This window comes from Plectropomus leopardus, chromosome 8 (assembly GCF_026936395.1).
Source record: "Plectropomus leopardus strain MGB_pleo_1.0 chromosome 8, ASM2693639v1, whole genome shotgun sequence".
NCBI lineage: Eukaryota > Metazoa > Chordata > Actinopteri > Perciformes > Serranidae > Plectropomus > Plectropomus leopardus.
In genome coordinates, this window is record NC_142183.1 from 19459638 (window position 1) to 19481964 (window position 22327).

At 39.9% G+C, this 22327-nt stretch overlaps 2 protein-coding genes across 2 annotated transcripts in view; one reads left to right on the forward strand and one right to left on the reverse strand.

Moving 5' to 3' along the window:
* The window catches only part of dock2 (dedicator of cytokinesis 2), a 141515-nt gene that overhangs the window by 55770 nt on the left and 63418 nt on the right, over nucleotides 1-22327 (forward strand). The window contains exons 25-26 of the mRNA XM_088081072.1: nucleotides 3394-3536; nucleotides 10387-10482. Coding sequence (XP_087937198.1) covers nucleotides 3394-3536; nucleotides 10387-10482 — 239 coding nt within the window. The remainder of the gene's footprint in view (nucleotides 1-3393; nucleotides 3537-10386; nucleotides 10483-22327) is intronic.
* The window catches only part of insyn2b (inhibitory synaptic factor family member 2B), a 29192-nt gene continuing 18351 nt past the window's right edge, over nucleotides 11487-22327 (reverse strand). The window contains exons 3-4 of the mRNA XM_042493589.2: nucleotides 19471-19545; nucleotides 11487-13669 (exon numbers count right to left, since the gene is read on the reverse strand). Of these exons, the coding sequence (XP_042349523.1) occupies nucleotides 13486-13669; nucleotides 19471-19545 (259 nt within the window). The 3' untranslated portion in view covers nucleotides 11487-13485. The remainder of the gene's footprint in view (nucleotides 13670-19470; nucleotides 19546-22327) is intronic.

The following is a 22327-nucleotide window of genomic DNA, read 5'->3' on the forward strand; positions in this document are numbered from 1 at the left end:
TTCTATTTCCCAACCTTTCGCAGTTTCATGTGAAAGGATTGAAAAACCTGTCCAATACAGATGCCTGTCCCAAATATAAGCCTGTTGAGTTCAGTGATTTAAGCAAATTGTAGCCAAGGCAATTAATTGAAGTTTTATGGTAATACATTTTCGTAACTACATTGCTCATATTGACAGTGAAACATTCGCATCAGATGTTGAGGTGAATGGTTTGACCTGTAAAGCTCCATGCTTGAACGCCACCTCAGCCAAACTGTGTAAGTGGGACCCATTTTACAATCAAGCTGTTTGTGCTGTCTGCCAGTTAACGTTAGCATTACATGCTTTTTATGGAGTTAAATCTGCGAAGGTCAAAAGTATTTGAAGGCATGCCTATATAAAAAAAAAATTAATTTGTGAGGAGATAAATGTGATGTTTATGGCTTCTGGATCAACATCTCTTTTAATCAATTCACTGTAGCCTTGGACTGTGACTGTCTTTGTAATTTGGCCAAGGCTCTGCTGACTTCTAAACAATATCAGATGAGAATTTTAGTGGGATGAAAATCAATAATTCGAATTCTGTAAGAGCATGCCTAGTCAAAATGTAAGTGTCATTAAATCATGGAATGGCTGTGTTATCGTTTACAAAACATTGTGTAGTTTTCAAACTCTATTTTAGTGTCAGTGTCTCTATAAAGAAAAAAGTTTAGAGAGGCAACTTAAAGCAAAGATCAGTCATTATACTAAGGAGGCTTTCACATCAGGAACCTGGGCCTGGATCCAACTACGCTTGACCATAAAGTCCAGTTTGTCTGATTAGAGTGAACACTGCACTGTAGTCATCTTGAAAAGGTGGTCTCAAGGTTCATGTGTGCTGCCATACAGTTCGCATCACTTGTGAAAACCAATTGTACAAAACACTTTAGCATAAAGCAGAAGTCAACTCCTTGTATTTGGCATTCTTTTCTACCCTACAGTGATAACCAAATAAACAAATATTGTGAAGAAGATGCACAAGTGCACTGTAATAAGGGACAACATAACTAATGTGAAAGCTTAGTGACCAGGGAGTGGGGAGGGAGGGGTTAATCATACTCATGGTTTGCATCTAGTATGAAAAAGTCCTAAGCAGATAGCTTTATTAGTTTGGCATGAAAAGAAACTTTCAGAAACTTTTCATTAGGTTTTAAGTAACATTATGTCTGTTTGCAGCCAAGAGCAAGGACTGTGATGCATTAAGGATATTGTTGGACAGTAAATCAGTCATTGATCACTGTCACAGTTTATGGTATACTTTAGAAAAAAAGCAGGTGTGGCCCTCCTAAGAGCTTAGGAGAGCAACTACAGACTCACACTTGATTTCTTAAATTTTAAATTTGTATGTATAGATAGTCAATTCTCCAAACAGCAGATGAGGTTGCATCAGTTATAGTTATTTGTTACATATTTGTTCCCTTTGCTCTCCAGCGCAAAGCCACTCCACTCAAAAGACTCACATCTTGCTCAGTTTAAAAAAAAAAAAAAAGTATGTTACTTTATAAGCACCAACTCCAGCAGCCGATTTTTGACAGAAAATAGTCTGTGGTCATTTAACAGATCCTTTCTGGTTTGGGCCTGCTTCAAACTCATAGTACAACCGATGCCGAAGTGTAATTGTAGCAGGATGGAGCTGGAGATAAGAGGACGCTCTAACTTTTTGAAAAATCCACTCTGTGCTCCATCCTCACTCACTCTCCGCTCACACGCTCGGACATTTGCATGAGGCACATTTGTGTCATCGTATCTTTGCCTAATCTGATTGTCAGGCTATCATTCCTAAAGGAATACTTTACTGAATTTCAGATTGGTATCATTACACAGTGGGTAGGTGTAAAGTAACTGTTAAACTTCCCTCCATCTTACCAGCATTCAGATCTCCCTGCTCATTTCTCTGCTCAGATTTTCACAGCCTCCAGGGCTGTCACTCAAACCACAGATTGTACTTCCACATTTTTATATGTATATATATATATATGTATGTGTATATATAGAAGTGGTTGAGAGAGAGACCAGCCCTTCTCTCTCTCTCTCTCAAACTCTCATCAAACTGTGAAATTAGGCAGCGCTGATCGAATATAAACCAAGATGGGGCATTGGCAGCTCATTGGATAGCAGGCGCCCCACGTAAAGAGGCTGAGTCCTCACCGCAGTGGTCGCGGGTTCGATTCCAGCCTCAGCCCTTTGCTGCATGTCGTCCTCTCTCTCTCTCCCTCAACTAAAGGTGAAAAAAGCCCCAAAAATGTCTTTAAAAAAACGTGTGTGTGTATATATATATATATATAGAGAGAGAGAGAGAGAGATTATGTGACTTCACTGTATGTCTGCCCCCTAAAATGTTTTCAGTAACACATTCAAATGTACCATTATGTAATGTTTTTCACTATTTTCTCTGAACATTTCAAAAGTATTTGTGTCTTTCTACTGCATAGACGGCCTTTATTTTATCAGGAGATTGTCCTTCCAGCAGTGAAATACTTCTTTAACCTTACTATTAAATAGGCAGTGGCTTTTGAGAAGGTGAAGATATTCAAAAAAGTTTCAGTTTATGTTCACTACTTTAGGAAATTGCTAAAGTGTCATCCTTTAACTTCACTCTCTACACTGCAGTACTTTCACTACTTCTGTCCTTAAGTGATTACCTGTAATTCCTAAAATGTGTTTGAAAAATCCCCAGAGAAGACTGTGACCATATAACATCCATTAAGGGTTTATAGAGCGGTTAAGCACCAGGTGTAAGCAGTGTAAAAATAATAGATCCCTCCATGTACAGTAGGTCTAATCATGGGAAATCTTACCATTAATGAAATTGTTTTTCCACTTAAGTGCTCTTGACTTTGAAATAATCTTTTACTGATGTAATCACTGATGATGCATTGCACGTGTGACCAAATTAACACGTGGATTGACAAAAGATCATGATCAATCAGAGAGATGGGAGGATGCAAATGTTAGGCAGTGGTGATTGATGAGTTGTCTGTGTGGCTGACAGAGTAGCAGACATGCCTGGAACTGTAAATAGGCACTTGATTGATATCACTCCATTGTGCAGTCTGGGGTTAGGGTTGAATATCTTCAGGATGCTGTGGCATCATTACTCATAGCTGTGTGGGCGCAGCTGTCTCCACAGGTGCCGCACCAATTGATGTAAGGGTCCAGGGTTTCCGTTTTGAAGTGTTTTTCAAAGAGGAGTCACATTAAAGTACATCTTGATGTTGTGACTGCTGATGTGTGTGTTTAAACATCTTGAAGCATTTTCATCTTTTAAGGCCTTGCCTAAAAGAAGTAAATAAAAGATCACTCTAGCAAACGCCGTCTCACACTATCTGATTTTTCTGACAGACTTTAACCAACTGTGTTTTTGTTTCTTCACAGAGTGCCGTGATGTGTTGTTGCCCATGATGCTGCGGGAGCTGAGCGGGGCGCTGGCCAGTATGGCTGATGGGCCTCATGATGAGAGGAGGAATAGTCTGGAGCTACTGAACAACATTCTCGAGGTCCTCAGCAGGGATAATGTGGTGAGACAAACAGCCATTTTAGAGTAAAGAACTCATAATGCCAATGCTCACACTGGACATTTAACTGTATTCTGGGTATATTAGGTAATACAGCAAATACATCCAGTATGCACTGAGAACATATGGAGATCTGAATGCTTTGTCAACATTTCGACATGGTTAGGCTAAATGGAAGTTACAAATGGTTACTTTTATAAAAATAGATTGTGTCTTATCTGCTAAAACTGTCACTACATTCTTATAGTGGTACATGAGACAAGATTGACAGGTGTGTTAGGGACTATTCGGCTCTGATTGATTGTTTTTCAACAGCTATGATAGATTCTTGTAAATGCCATAAAAACACTATGAGGAGGAGACAGATGATTTTTTTTCAGACTGTCTGTCTCATGTACTTCTTCCAGAACATAGTGAAAGTTTCAGCAAATATGACAAAATTGTATTTTTTTAAAAAGTTACAAACTTTAGCTTTACGTGTCGGGGCAACATAAAAATGTTTTTGACAAATTTGTCCATACTGTTATGTATGTCATAGACTGTATAAAGACGTAGCCACCGTGACGTCACCCATTGGTTTCTGGACTCCCAGTTTAATACCTTGAGTTTGGTAATTTGGCTGCTGCAATCTTGGATATTTTAAGCCTGAAGTGAGTGTTTCGATGAGAGTGTGGAGTCGTGGAAGAGCGAGGGGTGGATCTGACTCACAGACTGTGGCGACGCCTTGCAGACAGCCTGTCAATCAGAGCAGCCCCGCAATTTATTAGGGGTAACTTTGAGCCCAAATACAATAACTGAAATGTTGTCTTGACAGGGGAATTAAGCTTTAGAGACCAAAACCGTGTTTTGTGCTTGACTGTAAATATGCTAATTTCTGCCAGCATCAAGTGGCCATTAGAAAATCTACGGTTTTTCTGTGCTGGCTGCATTTGTTGGCCCAGAGTTTGCCACTTGTTGACTTGAGCATGACAAATTGCCTTTCACAGCCTCTATTTGAGGAAAAATCTTATTTGTTTTTCTCTCTACATTGTAATCTCATTTGTTGTATTTCTGCAACTTCTTTCATCTTTAGGTTTTTTATGTAGTTTGACCAGTATGCAATCAATAATCCCGATCATCTGTAGCTTAGCGCAGTAACTGTATGGCTCTACAGATGCAGTTCCTACACATGCAATCAGGCACTCAGGTGCCATGAGCAAGCAGCAGCAACATCAGTCTGAACATTATGGAGACACAATCTGCATATATGAAAACATAAACAGATCTAGTAAAAATAAAATCGCCAGATAAAGAGTTAATAAACACTGTCTTTACCGCAGAAGCAGAAGGATCAGCAGGAACATGACTGACTGAATTGTCAAGCATTATTTGCTCTGAAACAATACAATACACCTTCTTACCAGACATTATCATTGGAAAAAAGAAAGACTAAAAATGTTGCAGCCCATGAATTACAAAATGCTTCCTTTTTCAGCATCACTGGATGAATTTGAACTACCCCTGAGCTCTGTGCCACCCCAATGGAACGTGTCTCCTAAAGAGTAAAATAAATAGCCTTAAGCTGTTTCGTCTTCAGTCCTCCAGTCAAGCAATGGACCAAGCCTTGACCAATTAGACTCTAATTGATTTTGTTTCACGCGTGTTGCGGCGTGTTAGTCTGTTGAAACAAAATCCCGTTAGCTCCTGAACTAAACACATTTAACACACACACACATATACAAGATATATCACCGGTATCCAGCGGAGGACTTTTTAATTGCTCCTGCAAGTTGTTGACAACCTGCTGAGGTTTTGAAGTGAAGGTGTGGCTTTTTATTTTCCAACATAATTTTTTTGGATATCACTAATGAAGCATGAGCCAAGAGAGGAGAGTCAGCGAGAGGAGAGCGGGAAGAGTAATGAATGGAGTGGAGTGAATATGATGAGATGAATTTGCGTCGGTTGAGGTGTTAAAGGGACATGTACAGGTACAAATACAATCATGTGCAGACTGCATTGCCAGTGATGCAGTCTCTTTCAGGTTTCATATCAAAATTACATGAGGGCAAAAGAGTCAGACTTTATTACATTAAAGTAATCTATGTGAACACACACTCTTGTTTCACCTTGCTATCTAAACATAAAGATAGTCTCAGAGTGAGCGCTGGCTCTGATATTAAATTCTGAATGTCCTGATTCAAGTACACACACAAATGCAGTCAAATGAAACACACACACACACACACGCGCACACACACACACACACACACGTATCTACATAATATTTGTGTTGCTGGACTGCACATAGTATAGTGTAAGAAGAACCTTGACCACAACATCTCTGTTCTTTTTGTTGCACATTCTTTTTGTAAAACCCAGACACAGTTGTTCACCAATGAAAAGCCCCCCTCTCTCTCACACACACGCACACACGTTTCATTTGTTCAAAAATTGTCAAGGGAAAAATGAACAAGAGCAGTAAAGGCCAGAGAAATGAAAACCGCTCATGGCCATGCAGGGAGGATGAGAAATGGTGAATGGAGGAGCAAGACAAGAGAGTTAACAGCCAAACAGACGGAGGTTAAAGTGTTTATTTCATAGACAATAAGGTGAAGGGACTTTACAAGAAACCAATGCAAGGAGCTGGAAGATTACTGTCTGAAATTGCAACAGGGGAGCGTGAAAACAAATGGAAAAAAAACAACAGAGGGAGAGGAGGTGATGGCAGACAGTCTCACCTCTTCGCCCTCCACCTCTTATTTTCCTCTCTTTTGTTTTTCACCCATCTCTTCATCTCTCTCTTCGTCGCACCGGGTGGTACCTGATTAACTTGTCACGCCACAGATGTCTCTAAACTGAAGAGAGAAATGCAGAAAGAGACACAGAGATGGAAGAGAAGACAGATGCTCATATCTGTGGGAGAGTTTGTGTTGAATTTATAAGTAACTAGTGTGTGTGTGTGTGTGTGTGTGTGTGTGTGTGTGTGTGTGTGTGTGTGTGTGAGTGAGATAAAAAGAGGAGGCTAACAGAAAGAGACAGAAAGACATGGCTCGCCAAGGCTCTCTTGCCTTTTTTCTTTCCCCTATCCCCAAAACAATGTTTTCAGTTTTTCTTTTTCATATCATGTTGCCAGTAGAGATGATAAACCAGTCTGGCTACCGTTCGGAATAAATGAACAGAATATCGACTTTCCGCATGTTTGTGTTGTGCAGGAGAGAGAGAGAGAGAAAGCATTGTGCCTCAACTCTCGTCTGCCTGCGTTGAGACTGTCTGAGAAACTCTTTCCAGGAGACCAAAATACCTACAGTGAGGCGAAAAGATTTAAGCTTATTTAGGATCAACAGCTGTGCCTCAACCTAACTGTGTTTGAGTGTGTAGGTGTGTGTACGTGTGTTTAAGGTAGTCTGAGACAGAAATTGTATGCAAGATGACACACGTTCATCTTTTCTGTGCCCTGTGGCTCTTAGTCAGTGCATTTAATGTGGTTTAATCTTTGCTACCTGATTCTCATCCTGCCCTTCAAATCTTCTGCCATCAGCCCAGCACACACATGCACACAGAGCCGTACACATGCATGCACACAGTCACACAGACACAGAGAGAAACAGAGAAAGAGAGAGGAGAGTTTTTTTTCCTACTTCTGTTAATTTTGGACCTTTACTCTTTGCGTTATGTTTTGCTGATTAGCTCATACAAGGACATGCACGCTTGAAGTACACACACACACACACACTCACACAGACAAAATTGGGTCATATTATGCTAACAAGGTTGTGCGCGCACACACACACACACAGATGCACCTCGCAGCATTATTGCTCAGGTGTATTTGAATGCAGCAGATGCTTCACTAGTGAGTTACTACCCCCAGGCAAAGCTGAGTCAGCTTCCATTGACAGATTCACTGTAGCATTGTGTGTGTGTGTCTGTGTGTGTCTGTGTATGTCCACATGGAGTCATGCCTCTGTAAAGGTGCATAAAGGAGCATGCTTACTTTTGTGACAGGGATTTGAGTCACTTTTTGTCATCAGTCCAACCTACTTTTTCCTAACTCCCAGTCTTTTTAGGTCATCAAACAGTGTAATTTTGCCTTATCAGTGGCTTTTCCCTCATCAGGTCCCTGCATATTCAATGTTAAATTAATACGAATCGGGACTGATAAAAAGCTTCAAGTTCAGCAGGGATGTAAATCTAAAAAATATTGATGCTGTGATATTAAGTAACATCTGCAATTTGGTTATCATAATATTACAATTATTATGGTTAAGTGATAACATTTTCTGAGCTTACACTATTTTAGTGTTCTAGTTAAAAAAAAAAAAAAGTAAGAGCATATCATTCAAAAAAGATTTTGTTTCCTAAAGCACCATAGACTGTATATAAAGATGGACATCAAGACAGCTCCCCCAATGTGAAGTCATTCAATCTCATTCGCCCCCTGGTGTCTGACTGCAGTACAGGTCTTAAGGCCCGCCCCTCCGTGTTAGTGCATGGACATAGGCCAAACTAAAAACTCAAAGTACCCGCTTAATACATTTTTCCCAAAGATGTTTTCTGTCACTGGAGGTACTTCACCATGATGTTTGTTCAAGTGTTTGTTTTCATGATATGTTCGGTTTTATTAATTTATTAAATTATAAAAAAGGGGTCTTTTCTGTCATGATGGACAGCCGTGACAGCCAATCTATGCACTCGCATTCAGTTGACCTGCTCACAATTGGTCGGACGGGTTTTTTGGCAGGAACTCTCCCACCGCGGATATCACTGTTGCACAAATGCGGGCTCTCAATGACATCACCCTCGCAAGATGGCAGCGCTCGTATCCATGTTATTTTAACCTCACTTCAGCATAGTGGGGGTAAGTTGGGGCGTGTTGTCCATCTCTATGTACAGTCTATGTAAAGCAGCAATAGTGGGGATCATCATTTTGAGTATTGCCACTGCTAACTTTTTCTGAATTGTCAACTCGTTACACTCCGTTTCCATCTTCAATCGGACAATACAACCACTCTAACTAATTTCTGTAGGGGAGGAAGATTTTATTTTATCTAACTAATCACCAGAGACAAACATACTGTGTGAATGTGACGTTATTTTAAGTGTACACTGAAGCTTACCCATGCAAACACACCTGTTTTGTGGGGGTTGTAAGAGTGGAGCAGAATGAAGTAGAAACAAACTACAATGTCAGGCGGTACCAAGACGGCATGCTGATTTAAAACAGCCTTAATAGCAGCCTCTGTATTGTTCATGGCGCTTGCCATTTTTGTTTTTATTCCTCATTGCTTCCAGTCCCGCCTGTGGCGCTGATTGGCTAATTATGTCCCACCACGGTGCTCATTAATAGTTTTTTATTTTAGTCAAGAAACCACTGTTTCATGTCACAATGTCAGATGAATCGGTCAACTCGAACTCAGTGGAGTGGACCCACAGGATTATTTATTTATTTTTATTCTATTGTAGTGTTCTTCGTTGCGGAACAGAAAATGTACCTGTATACTCAGAAAATTTCCCTGGGTACTGTCGTTGTCATGTAGATCTTTCCCAATTCATTGTCTAAAAAGCAGCCCCTGACTTATACTTGATATCACAAAGTTTCAGAACTCTAGTTTTTGTATGTGGGAGAGAGTTGTTTATGTTTAGGAATATTTTTGGACTGTCTTAGACCATAGGAATAACATCTATGAAATTTGAAAATGTGTGGAGTTTCCCTTTAATCTGTAACTGTTCTCTAGGACTGTACCTGACTCAGGATGAGTCGAATCTGTTGAATCGAATTCGGCAGTTTAATACAAATATTTGATGAATGTTTAGGTTTTAATTCTGAATGGGCTCCATTAAATATTCAGTTTGACAGTTGCATTCACTTCATATAATAAACAAGCTAATGGTGCAAGTGATGGATCGCAAATGCGCAACAACATTTTTGTCTGACTGATGGTTCTCTGACTTTCAAGGGGCAGCCCTACTGTTCTCTATCTTAAGGAGAATTTGTTGTCAAAGCCTGTTGCTTATATGATTTGGACATTGCAAAAGTTGTTAATATTATCCACAGTTTGTATTTTACTTTTGCTTTCAGCAGATGAAAAATGCATCACTTTCCGTGTGAAAGCTCCAGACAGCAGGTCCAACCAAACTCCATGTGCCAATCTTAATATCTAACAACACTTGCCGTGCAGTTGATAAATAATTGTGATTTTTTTTTAACTAGGAAACAGTAACTTGCCTTGGGACTGGACTGGGCAAAGACTGTTAGATACATCTAATCCTGCTTGTTTGCCTCTGGGCAGATGGAGGAAAAGAAAGATGACAGAGAAGTGGCTTCAAAGCAAGGGGAAAGATAGGAATAGGAAAGCAGGTCTGCACCAAAAAAAAAAAAAAATCCACATCCACGTGCCTTTGAGGTTCAAATGTCCACACTGAGGATGATTAACTGAATTTTCTGGTGAGACTCAATTTCTGAAAAGTGAGCAGACTTTAAATTTCAGATTCAGTAAAACTTGATTCTCTTTCTTGTTTCATTTGATCTGCCAATCATCCATTCAAAGCCTGAGCGAAGCTTTGGACTGTGTGCAAATGTAGTTGTTTTCGCAGCAAGGAGAGTTCATGAGAGGGGAAAACAGCTGCACAAACAAAAGCTGACGAGTCTCAGAAGTTTTGTAGAGAAAAAAAAGTTCTAGGATGTTTCTTGGAGCAACGCCAAAGTTATACCTAAGTGGACGCCACTTCAACAAGATTCAATCCTGTTCTGCAACTAAGTCTGTTTTTATGTGTTGACACCTGAGGGAATCTGTTTCTTTGTCTAATTTCCCTCTCCATCTCTCTTTGACATCCTCTAACACTTTCTCTCTTCTCTTTCTTTTTTTTATTTCAGGGAAAGACATTTCAACATATCCAGGACATCGTGGTTTCTCTTCTGAGGATCATCAACCAGACGGTCATCACGATGGGTCGAGAGCATGCCCTTATTGTAAGTACACACAGTTTTGTATGAGTGCTAGAGATCCAGTGATTTTGAAATTCTTGACTGATACAGATGTTTAAAACAAGAATTTGGCTGACAGATCCCCTTTTGGTTGCAGGGAAACAGAGAAATCTTTATTTATTCATTCAAAAGTCATTCAGCCCTTCATTACACTATCTTTGATTGAGCACAAATTTAATGTAACCTTTCACATGAAAACATTTTGTTTGAATCAAAATAACCTTTAAAAATATTCCTATTTGAATATCTATTTTATATAGCTGTCGCTGTAAAAACATATTTAAATATTTAAATTGTATTTATTCAAGTTTCTCACAAAAAAAATAGATTTTATTTAACACATCATGAGAATGTTGTAATTTACCTTCATTACTCATTTATACTGAATAGAGCCGGAATTCGTCATAATAAAAATCAGTGTAACCTCTGTTAGCCACTGGCTGCTAACAGATAGCGTTAAATAGCTCTCTTCCTGCTGATGTCAACATGCATTTGTTTGACACAATGTAGCGTTGTCATGGAAACAATAAGGTAGGTTCCATGATGTGTCAATTGTGACCTTACGGCGTCATCACAAAGGTGTCCTAGGGAGGATTTCTGTTTGTCCAAAAAATGTCTGCTATTGTCCCCAGGACGAATGGATGCCTTTAGTCTTGAGCTCTGCTTTTTATCCTGTGCAAAATTAATGCCACATAACAAAAAAAACGGTCATTGCATCAATGACTGTTATCTTAATAGCAGATAGGCCGACTGCAGTCAACTATTCGTATATCTGCTGATGCCGATGTTACGCGTATGGCATTCCTAATAAGTGCCATATACTGTATGTCTGACTTGCCATGAGTCAAGCATCACAAAATCTTCTTGCATGTCTTTTTCTCACTTTCTCTGCCCTTAAGGTTGATTCATTAAAAAGCCGAGCCTCCCCATCCACTCGTGTCTGCTTTGCAATTTCACTCTGACACACAAAATACTTCAACACCAGCATGTTTTGTTTAAAATACACACTTTTATTGTACATACAAGAGAAAAATCAGGAAGAGAGGGGCATCGTGGAGCTCACACACTGTTATGGTTAATTAGTACGTGTGGTGTCGTCCAGGGTTCTAATTGGCAGCAACTTGTCAGCCAGAAGCAGCTGAAGGGGGTCCTTGTGAGATTAGTGGTTAACCTCTGAGCTGCTGTGAACTAAGCGTTGTGCAAATGGTGTGTGTTTATGTGTGTGCAAATGAAGGGTGAGAGTGTCTGTTTGCAACAGGGATAGACTCAAATTGAATTTTTAAGACATGTCTGCCAATATTTGTCCGTTAAGAGATACTCTGTTCATCTACTAATTGTTTACAAAGACTTTGTTTATTGGTTAATGTTTTTCTTTTAAATGGGATACCTTGACTTGATAAAATATGCAGATTTTTTTGTACATTTCAAAAACATGGGTTGCGTATGTTTTGAGCATTGATTTTTGTTGCTCTTTTGTAGTTTAAGTTAGCATTGTCAGTGTGGCCTGAGTGCCTCTGAAGAATTTTATAGATGTGGAAATGATAACCATACTTAATGTGAGCAAGGTGATGTTTGTTATTGGTGAATCTCAAAAAGATTGAACATGTTGTGGGTTTTCGCTTTAATATACTAGATACTTACTGTATGTGCTCACTGTGAAACTGCAGTCACAGTTGGTGGGTGATGAAACTGATATTGTTGGGCACTCCATATGTTGCACAACAACAGAGCATTCCTCTGCACAATTTGTGCAATGTGAACTCAAGAAAAACTCCAGGCATACACAGCTAGTTTCACAGTAATTCATACAGAATTCATCTTATTAAGTCAGACTTTGCAAATACTGATACATCTTTGAAACATGAATACAGGCCAATAACTACCTGTGAAGTGATAACTGGTCTACCCCTAATTTGCAGTGGTTTACAAATGTATGTGTTTCGAGTACTTGCTTGTGTTACAATGAGTCGACTACTTGTGTGCGCCTTTTTGTGCATGTGTGTGTGTGTGTGTGTGTGTGTGTGTGTGCGTGTCTGTAAATCCTTGAAACAAGATTGAGCTTACATCAAAACACTTTCATTTTGGATGGTAATAAAGGAGAGAATCAATCACTCTGTCAGACAGAATGACAGAATTTTTAATCATCTGACATGGCCTGTCAGTCTGTGATCAGCTGCCTATCACTTTGTCTCTTAATGTATTCTTAACACAACTCCACTGTGCTCTCCCAAACCCGGATATCCATCCAGCGAGCCGTCTTTGTTTCCAGAAAGCTCATCAGCTTCTTTTCCACTCACATCCTCTTATAGCTCCTAAGTTGTTGCTACATTCAAATATTGGCTGTCAAGCCGACCAAAGACACAGTATTCCGATTAGCTGTGAAATTGCTTGGATTTTCAAAACCACTCCGATTCCCCTGCTTATAGCTACGATTCAGCCAAAAGATTCATTTCCAGCTGTCAGTGTGAATCCATCCTTGTTTAAATCCACTCATACATCCGTCCATCTGTCTAGACTACCACCCAGCCAAGTGACGAACAATACGTCTGTATTGTCGCACAAAGTTTCAAATTTCTCTGTTACAGAATTATAATGGGTAAACGGTATCCTCCCTTTGAGTCAAAAGTTCATCAGATATTAGCCGCTGAGGTCTGGTTCCCACAGAGAGAAGGTCACTGTGATGTCGTTCTATGTATTCCTTTTATGTATATCAGAGAGGAAAAGTTCAGCGGCGCCTTTGGTCCTCTTATCTTTTAGTGCATTTCCTCCTTCTCTACATGGTCCCCGTGCTGTATATTTTCAGAGCTGAATGCATTGCTGTGGAAAAAAGTGCCATTTACAGGGATGGAAAGCACCACCACTAATTTTAATGACACTTAAAAACCAATAGGACCATGAGAAAGATGATTCCAAATCTTTTGGGCATGTGATCTCCTGAAACACTCATCACCCATATGGCCACAAAGGTGGTTGTAGTTTTTCCAAAGCTTACAGCCACCAGAAACACTTCTTGCGCAGTTTCTTGACACGGGCCTTGGTGCTGGGGCGGCTGGAGGAGGAAGGAGCTGGCGTGGGCTTGGTCAGAGTGGGCGCAGGCACATCATATTCTCCCTCCAGGGCCTCCATGACCCCCTGGAAGCGTCCCTCCTGCTGTCGGAAATCATGCTCCACGCTGGAGAGGAGAAAAAGAAAGCAGCGGTAGCACAATTTAGAGGTCAGAGTTGTGTCAAATCAAGTCAAATTTATTTATAAAGCTCATTTTTCACCAAAAGAGATTAGATGTGGGGGTAGCGAGATAGCGGGAGAGGATGAGCAGAGTGATGTGGCGACAGGTGGAGGTCTACTGTGCAGAAAGAGAGATTAGAAAGAGGGATTGAGAGAAAGGTGAGGGAAGGAGCTTTCAGTGACATTTAAATGGAAAGTGTGTCGCAAAATGCTGACAACACCTTAAAGAGAGGTTGTCCTCGCGCATAATGCAGTTTTATATGGCGATGTAAAATCATGTTGTGTTTTTTACTCGGATACAGTATATGCACTTTCAGCACACACGCACACTTTCACACAGGCCTCAACTCAGCACTCATTTCACGTCCATGGTATTCTTCTGCACTTCATGCACCGATAGATCACAGGCTGGTGAGACGAGAGGAGTGGGAGGAGAATGAAAAAGAGAAGAGAGGAAAGGAAAGGAGAGGGGCATTTGCAAAAATGGAGGAGTTAAAGGAAGAAGCAAGGGAGGAACTTTTTTTTCCGCTCTTCTGATGGGTTCAAAGCAGACCCTCTTGGCTTTCTTTTTCTATGCTTCTGTCGTTTCCCTTCCGCATCTCCCTCACGCTCTCTTTCTCCACATCTCTCTGAAGTGTCCACTGCTGCGGGTCATAGTGTAGTAGACTTTGAGTTTCTCTCTTTTTTGGTGTTTTTGTGTATGTGCAGGAGTATAGGGGTGGAGCTGCATAGAGCGCGGCATCTGGAGTTAATGAGCCACATGATGAGGCGAGGAGAGCAGAGACAACTCCCCTTCTCACACACACATACTGTACAAACACATATGTGCTCCCCTGACACCCAGTGCGTGCATCTTCCACAACAAGCCTACGGCTGAGCGAGGGAGGGAACACACGGAGACATATGGAGGGAGAGAGGAGAGGAGCTGACTCTCCTCTGGGAGATGGAGGGATGGATAAATGAAAGAAGAGCAAGCTTTAATAAAACGGGGCAGAGAGGTCATAAAGGAGGGAAACAGAAAGACGGAGGGAGGTAAAAGAGGAGTGGATGAGTGCCATCAGAGATGAGGGGAGGAGGAGGGCAGAAAGGTCTCAGCTCCCTGAAAAAGAGCGCAGGGATGGAGGGGAGTGAATAGAGGAGGATGTAAAAGCTCTGGTGGGCACAGAGGAAGGGAGATGGCTGACATGAATAAATGATAAAGGAGATGTACTTTTACTACACACACACACACACAGCTAGATATTGCTCTCACAAACACACACAGACACACACACACAACATATATATAAGATAAAGTGGTGCACCTGTCCCACATTCGCTCAATTTAAAGTCTATCTTGTTTTAGAGTGGAAGACTTTTTTAAAGATCTGTCTTTACCCACACACTTCACTAGGTTTCAATATCCCCCTCTTTCAATCCTCTCTAACTACCTTTCTCTGCCCATATCTACTGTACCTCTCACACTATTGTTCATGGGATTATGGCACAGTGGGAAAAGCTGCTGCTCTTAATTCGGTCTGCAAGCTGTCATCTTCAGCGTCTTTGCAACTGTGTGCGTGACTGTGTGGTCTTGTTACTTTTATCTTTGTGAGATATATTTTTAAACTTTTACTTTTCTATTTAAGGGTCCAGTGTGCAAGATTTAGGGGTATTTATTGATGGAAATTGAATATAGTATAATTAGTTTTATTTTCACATTTACAGTATATGTATAGAAAAGATGGAAAAAGAAAACTGAATAGTTTAAACACTGTGCAGAAGAGGTTATAAGCCAAAGATGGGTTATGGAAAAACCTCCCCTATTAAACAACTATAATCATTCATAAAAAGAAAAAGATAAAAACAATTAAGATTTCAGACTAAGCTGCAAAACAAAGTTGATTAAAATGTACAAAAGGTTTGTATTTACAAAGTGAAATGCATTACAAATGAATCAAATAAGTGCTATGGGTGCTTGCAAATGTCCTTTTCAGATGTTAGATGTAATAAGTATATGTATTATTTAGCGCATAATCACCTGAAAATAAGAAGTGTTGTGTTTTGTAACCATAGTTACTGCACACATAACATTTTTGGGTTATTTCAGGTAGTTAAGTCACTGTACATATTTATGTTTAACAGGATACTGTTAAAAGATGAATATTTTAGCAGGTATAATGCCGCATTATTATTTTGGACTTAAACTGTTAATTTGTATTATTACATACAGTAATTATGCCTTTCTGTGCAACAGCACGCAAACTAATATATTATTTATGTAATTTCATATGTAAATTTAGGTTGCTATTTTATGTCCCTTTAGCCTTAAGTGAGAGAAAGAGTAACATTAGTTCCTACCTTCTATTGTTTGTGGGGGACAGGTGAGAGTGTAACAGACTTAATGTGCAAGAGTTGAATAACAGAGAAGTTGGATGTCCTCTTTTTTTGCTGATTTGGCGTGAATTATTACCGCCACGCCAGATGGACAAAAGAGCGCTACCCACAAGAAAGCAGGGTTACACTGAAGGAATTCTAACCGGGAGAAAGTTCACCTGGTTGTAATCTTCAGTCTTCTCTGCTAGATGCCATTAAATCTCCTTAAATCTTACACACTGCTCTGGTAAGGAGGATGATGGTTAGTTATACAGTGGACGGGGCTATGGCTGTATGGATGTGTAACATGTTATATGTCATATTTCTTGCTCATTATGTTTGAGTAGATGAAAGTCACTGAATACCTTTCAGGTGTAACGTCGGTGTGTGTATTTGTGTTTGAGCTGTTAAAGCTTTGAGAGAAATACAGAGGGGCCGTCAAAAGTTCCTCTCCCCCTTGTCTCTCATCATACAGATTAATTAGGACTGACAATGGCAAAACATCTTCAGGCTGCCAGCCCACATCAACAGCACTTTTTTTTCAATTCATTAGGATGAAAGTTTCAGTCCCACGCGTTATTCATCCTCTGCTTATGTGTCTCTTTCCCTATCACCCATCCACTTTACCCAGAATCCTCTCTGAGGGTTTGATAAGTCCAATCAAACAAATGGAGCGTCTTACTGTTTGTCACAATCGGCCACTGAATTTTTTTCTGCATATATAATGTGTGTAATTTTTTGGAAGAAACTTATACTGATATACGAGAAGAAAAATGATTACAAAGCAGATTCTGCCAAACTGTCCAAGTCATTTACATATTTCATTAACATTTTCAAGAAGTGTGTCTGTTTCTTTGTTCTTCCCATGAGTGCATGCAAGTATGCATATGAAATGTGTTGCACAGACGTATCCAACAAAAGCGGATTCCCTTTTTTGTTGGATTAATTAGCATGTGTGTATACATGATTATATTTGCATGTGTGCGGGAAAAACAAAGGAAAAGTGGAGCAGGAAAGAAAATTATGAAACTGAGGAGAGAGAGAGGAGGTAAAATTATGATGTGAAAACTAGCGACACACTCTTGAGATCAGCGTAGCCTCGGGCCCTTAAAAAGTCCTCCAGAAACGTCTGAACATTCAGGGCCTTGTATTATTGTAATGTCTTAACTATTATTAAATGGTCTTTTGTGTCACTAATGACATGTTTCTTTGCACTGTGTGTTCACTCTTAAATTACAGAGGTTTATTTGTGAAATGAAAAAAATAGCAGTACATTGAAAATATTGGTGTTCTCTCTCCTGTGAACTTTTTTTCTTTTTACTGTGCCGCACTAAACCAATAAATGCTCCCACTGTTGGGTGATGTAATCTTGATATTGGATTACAGTAAAACAGCACACTAAAATGTATTACTGAAAACATTTTAGGCAATAAACAGGCAAAAAAAGTTAAAGAATCTTGGTTTGTATTTGATCAGCACTGCTTAGTTTTATAATTTTATCTCTGTTTTTTTAGACTCTGTTTACATGATACAGGTGTTAAACAAGAGTTTAACACCTATCCCTGTTCACAAACTCTTGTTTTACAGCTAAACAGTGCATGAAAAATGTTTCTGAAAACATTTTAGGCGGAAATAGGCAATACAGTAACAGAAACTTGCTTTATATTTGATCGCCACTGCTTTGTTTTTCCATTTAATCAGAGTTTGGTCTGTGTTTGAGACAGAGAGGGGAGGCGCGCTCTCTATCAGCTCATATAGTCTTTGTGTTCATGGCGGCAAAGGGCATAGAAAAACAAGGAGATACAATCTAGTTCAAGTAACAGCCTGAGAACCAGCAAAATTGTGCCACACGGTGGATTTCTGCTGGCAAATATGTGCGCTGGCAAGATGGAGGGAAGTTTACCACAGTCTGTTTACACGTACCACTACCCACATTGTTATGAAACAAAGCTGAATGAAATTTGGCAAAGTATTCCTTTTAGTGACTGGTTGTATATTGCAAGTTGTTGGGCTTTTATCTCCATCTGTGTGTGCTGGCATATGACCCTGTGTACAGTATGAGGAAGATATGTGTCTTTATTTACATCTGTTTACATCCATATGGATATATGGGTGGGTGAGTGCGTTACCATGTGGCAGTCCTTTCCCCTTGGTGTTCATTACTACTTACTGAGCTAAGACTCTTGGTGTGTTAATTAAGATCAAGGGGAGGAGAGAATAGGATGAAAAGAAAGAGCGAGTTGGAGAAGAGATGGAGAGACTACAACAGAGTTGTAGAAAGTGAAAATGCAGGAGGGATGCAGATGTGGGGCCGCTGGGAGGCAAATGTCTTTGTAAGTTATGGAGGACTAGAGAGATAAAGGCCTGTAAAATGTGTCTTTGTCCCTTGTGGCCAGCAAGGAAGATTTATATACATATGATTGTATACAAGCACAATTAGCTTCAAGCACAGATTTGGTCTGCACAGAAAAAAAGTTTTGGACTAAAAAGAGGCCACATTATTCTAGTTACAGCAAGTAAATATTTGTTCTTTTCTGTTTGTGTTTGAGTTTTCCATGATGCCACTGTATATGTGGACTGGAAACCCACATTTCAAGCTTGACTTCTTGAGTCTTGCAGGTTGGTTAAGAGCGGGGCACAGGTGATTACAGCGTTGGCATGTGACAGATGGAATTAAGTACGAGGCTGTATAGAAGAAACCAGTTTGATTGAAATTTGGAGATGAAAGAAAGAGAGCTTGAGCAGGCATAGGGTGAAAAAGATGGGATGATTCACATAATAAAAGGATGAGAATGAGAGAGGGATGGGGTGGAGGTGATAGGAGAATTAAACTACAATATGTGGTATCAGATTGGGGGGTGCCGCTCTGTAACTTGCAGAGGATCTAAGAATGCAATTACTTATTTAGGTCACGCACACAAGGGACGACAGAACAGGAAAGACGCATCATTTAGGTGCTGATTTAATTTGCTTGTTTGCACAGAACATTCTTTTATGTGTAAATATCATTCCTGAAGAGAGCGTCCTTGTCTAATCTCTAGAATACAGCATGTATTAATTTAAATATTGATGAGGGGGATCACTCATAGTCTTGCATTTTTCATATAATAGGGATATATTGTATGAGTAGTGCAATTATCAGAGTGGGAGAAAAGGGCAGAGACAGCAGGATACCAGGAAGAAAGGAATAATGAAAAATAAACAAAAAAAGAAAGATATGATAAAACGTGGAAAAGCTGAGAGGAAAAACAACATGAAATGGAACATTTTCAAGGCTACAAAAGGTATGCAGTTTTCTCAGAGAAGTTTCAGGGCTGTTTATACCGCTGCAGGAAAGAATGAGTTGTCATTGTTGGGTTATGTAATGCAGTAAGCTCATTATGTTGATCAGGTTACCTGTAGATGATGCATGCTGTCTTTTGGCAGGTGGGGCAGTTGTTAATGTCCTGACCAGTTCTGTATGAGCTGCGACTGCAGAAACAACAGATGCAAAACATTTACACACACTGGCAGAAGGGTTTTGATTGAACAGACTTAATATTAATACCTTGTTAATATTTCAATCATATCCTTGATGCCTTTGAAAAATGATTGCCCTTTCTAAAGTTATTATATATAAATATAATGTATAGTATGAATTTCAGCCCACTGAAACTTAAAGTCTTTGTAGACTTAACATTGTACACTATTCAGCAGCAGAGAAAGAAATGGCCTTGTTTTTCTTTTCTTTTCCTTAAAGACTCTCATTCTCTTGACTGCCGGTGTCACAGTTTTTATTGGTCTCTCTTCCTGCGTATAATCAAGGCACAAACAAGTTGCCAGAAAAAAAATGTTTGCATTGAAGCAGACAACAACCCTGTTTTGAAGATGTAGATAGGTTTATACACTAAAACCACTTGGTTATGGTTAGAAAAAGAACATTTTTGGCTTAAAAGACTCTCATTTGGTGGCTCAAAGGCCAATGGGAAATATTGCCATGTGTCAACGAAAAACACAGAGGTGCTGTAGCTCAAATGCCACTGAGAAACGTTGTAAAGTGTCGACAGAAAAACAAACGTGTACATGTTTTAAATACCTGGGTTTAGTGGCTCAAACATTGCCAAAAAAGCTGCGATGTGTTGTTAAAGAACACCCAGCCTCTGTGGCTGAAATGCACTGCAATGTGTCATTGAAAAGCAACTTCTTTTGGGGCTCAAACACTGCAAAATTTTTGCAATCTGATAATGAAAAACACCCACATTTGGTGGCTTAAACATCACAATTCATCACAAAATACACAGGTTTTGTGGCTTAAACAGCGCTAAAAGATGCCACAATGTTTATAGAAAATTAACCACATTTGGTGGCTCAAACGGTGCAAAATGCTGCAGTCTGATGATGAAAAAACATCCAGGTTCTGTGTCTCAAACGCTGCTGTGAAATGTGTTGATGTGTTGATGAAAAACACCCACACTTAGTGGCTCCAACATCGCAGTTTTGATGAAAAAACACTCGTTCAGTGGCTCAGATACCTTTTAAAATTGCAGCAATGTGTCGATTAAAATATAAAAAAAAATACATGCTTGGTCACTTAAATGCTGTGAAATACTGCAATGTTATGATGATAACCACCCAGGCTCAGTGGCTCAAATGCTGTTAGGAAACTATCATTTGTTGGTGAAAACCACACAAGTTTGGTGCCATAAAACACTAGTGGAAACATTGCGAATGGTCGCCAAAAGACAACCATTGTTGTTTTTTGTTTTTGTAACAGTGGTCTGCAGCTTTGCAGGCGTTTTGCCATGCCATGCACAATCCCCTGCATCTCCTAATGATAAAGTCAGCTTGTATGTTTAATCACTTTACACGTTAGTATGATGTGTATGAAACATGCAAATGTAATTGTAACGTATTTGTGGTTTGTGGAAATTACAATGCGAACATTTTCTTGTGCTGCCTTGGCTGCAGTGCAGCAGCATCAGGTGTATTCTCTGGGGGCTGTCAAAGGGCACAAAATAGCTTGTGATGTTTAGTGCATTCGATGTACCCACCAGAAGGATTCAGCGCATCACCTGAATCCTCCTGGTGAGTTGCCTGTTTGGAATTCCAGGCAGGTGAAAATAACCACCAAGCGTTGTGTGCAGTGACTGTGTAGGTAGGCTCAGTTTGGAGCCAGACATTACATGACACCGATATCATGAGCACAGTGTTGAGTGAAAATCATCTCGTTTCTCTCTTTCATTCTATAAAAAATAGCTGCATTGAATAGAAGTGTGTGTTGCCAAAAAAAAAACATGATTACACATGCAAACAGTGTTATCAAGGTTGAATAACCCTACAGAGCAAAGGACTTGTTGGGAAATAAAGTCAGATGAAAAGATCTGACAAGCTCATGCTGACTGCCATTTAATTAAAACGCTTTATTTTGCCAAGATATTTTGGCTGCCCCTTTACTGAACTGTGTAGATGAGAGAGTAGCTGATTAATGTTGATAAAATAGACATTTTAATTACATGGAGAGAGACTGTTTGACTGGCATCATTTTTCCTCCCCGACCAGTCTTTATCAAAGACAAACAACAGCAAGAGAAGACAAGTATTTGCTTCAGGAGGAAAAGAAAACAAGCAGCTGAGCGCAGCGACAACCTCTTAGCACAGCCGACACTTTTATCACCGCGGCCCACTTAAAGTGCTTTCATTTCTGGCACAGCATCTGATACATGTGGACGCTCTCACTTGCTGGTTCTCTCGCTTCTCTCTCTCTCTCTTTATGTCTTTTTCCTCTCTCAATTGCTCTCTGTTTTTTGTCTCACCCTTTCTCTTCTGACTGCCTCTTTACCCTATTCCTCACACACTTAGCGTGAGCATCCTCACAACACGCACACACACATACAAGCTGAAGCATATGAATACATACTCTTATACAGTCACACTCAGGACAGGACAGCGCGTGCTCTGAGTTTAGGAGGCGTATGGGCAGCTTAAACATTAATTGCATTTCTCAAAGGTAATCTGATAGGGATTAGTCTGAAGCGAGAGACATCTGTTAACCCTGAGCAGTAATGCAGAGGGAAAAAACAGAGTAAAAACATGTGAGGAGGAAGTTTCAGTGGAGGAAGAAAGACTATTTTAGAGAAGATGAGGCAAAAAGGGTAAGAAATTGGTTGTTTGGGAGGAGAGGAAGAACCAGAGGGCATGGGGGATTAGAGAGGAGTGGTTGAAAGAGGTTGAAAGTTAGGATGGGAGAAAAACATATAATATAAACTACAGCAGAG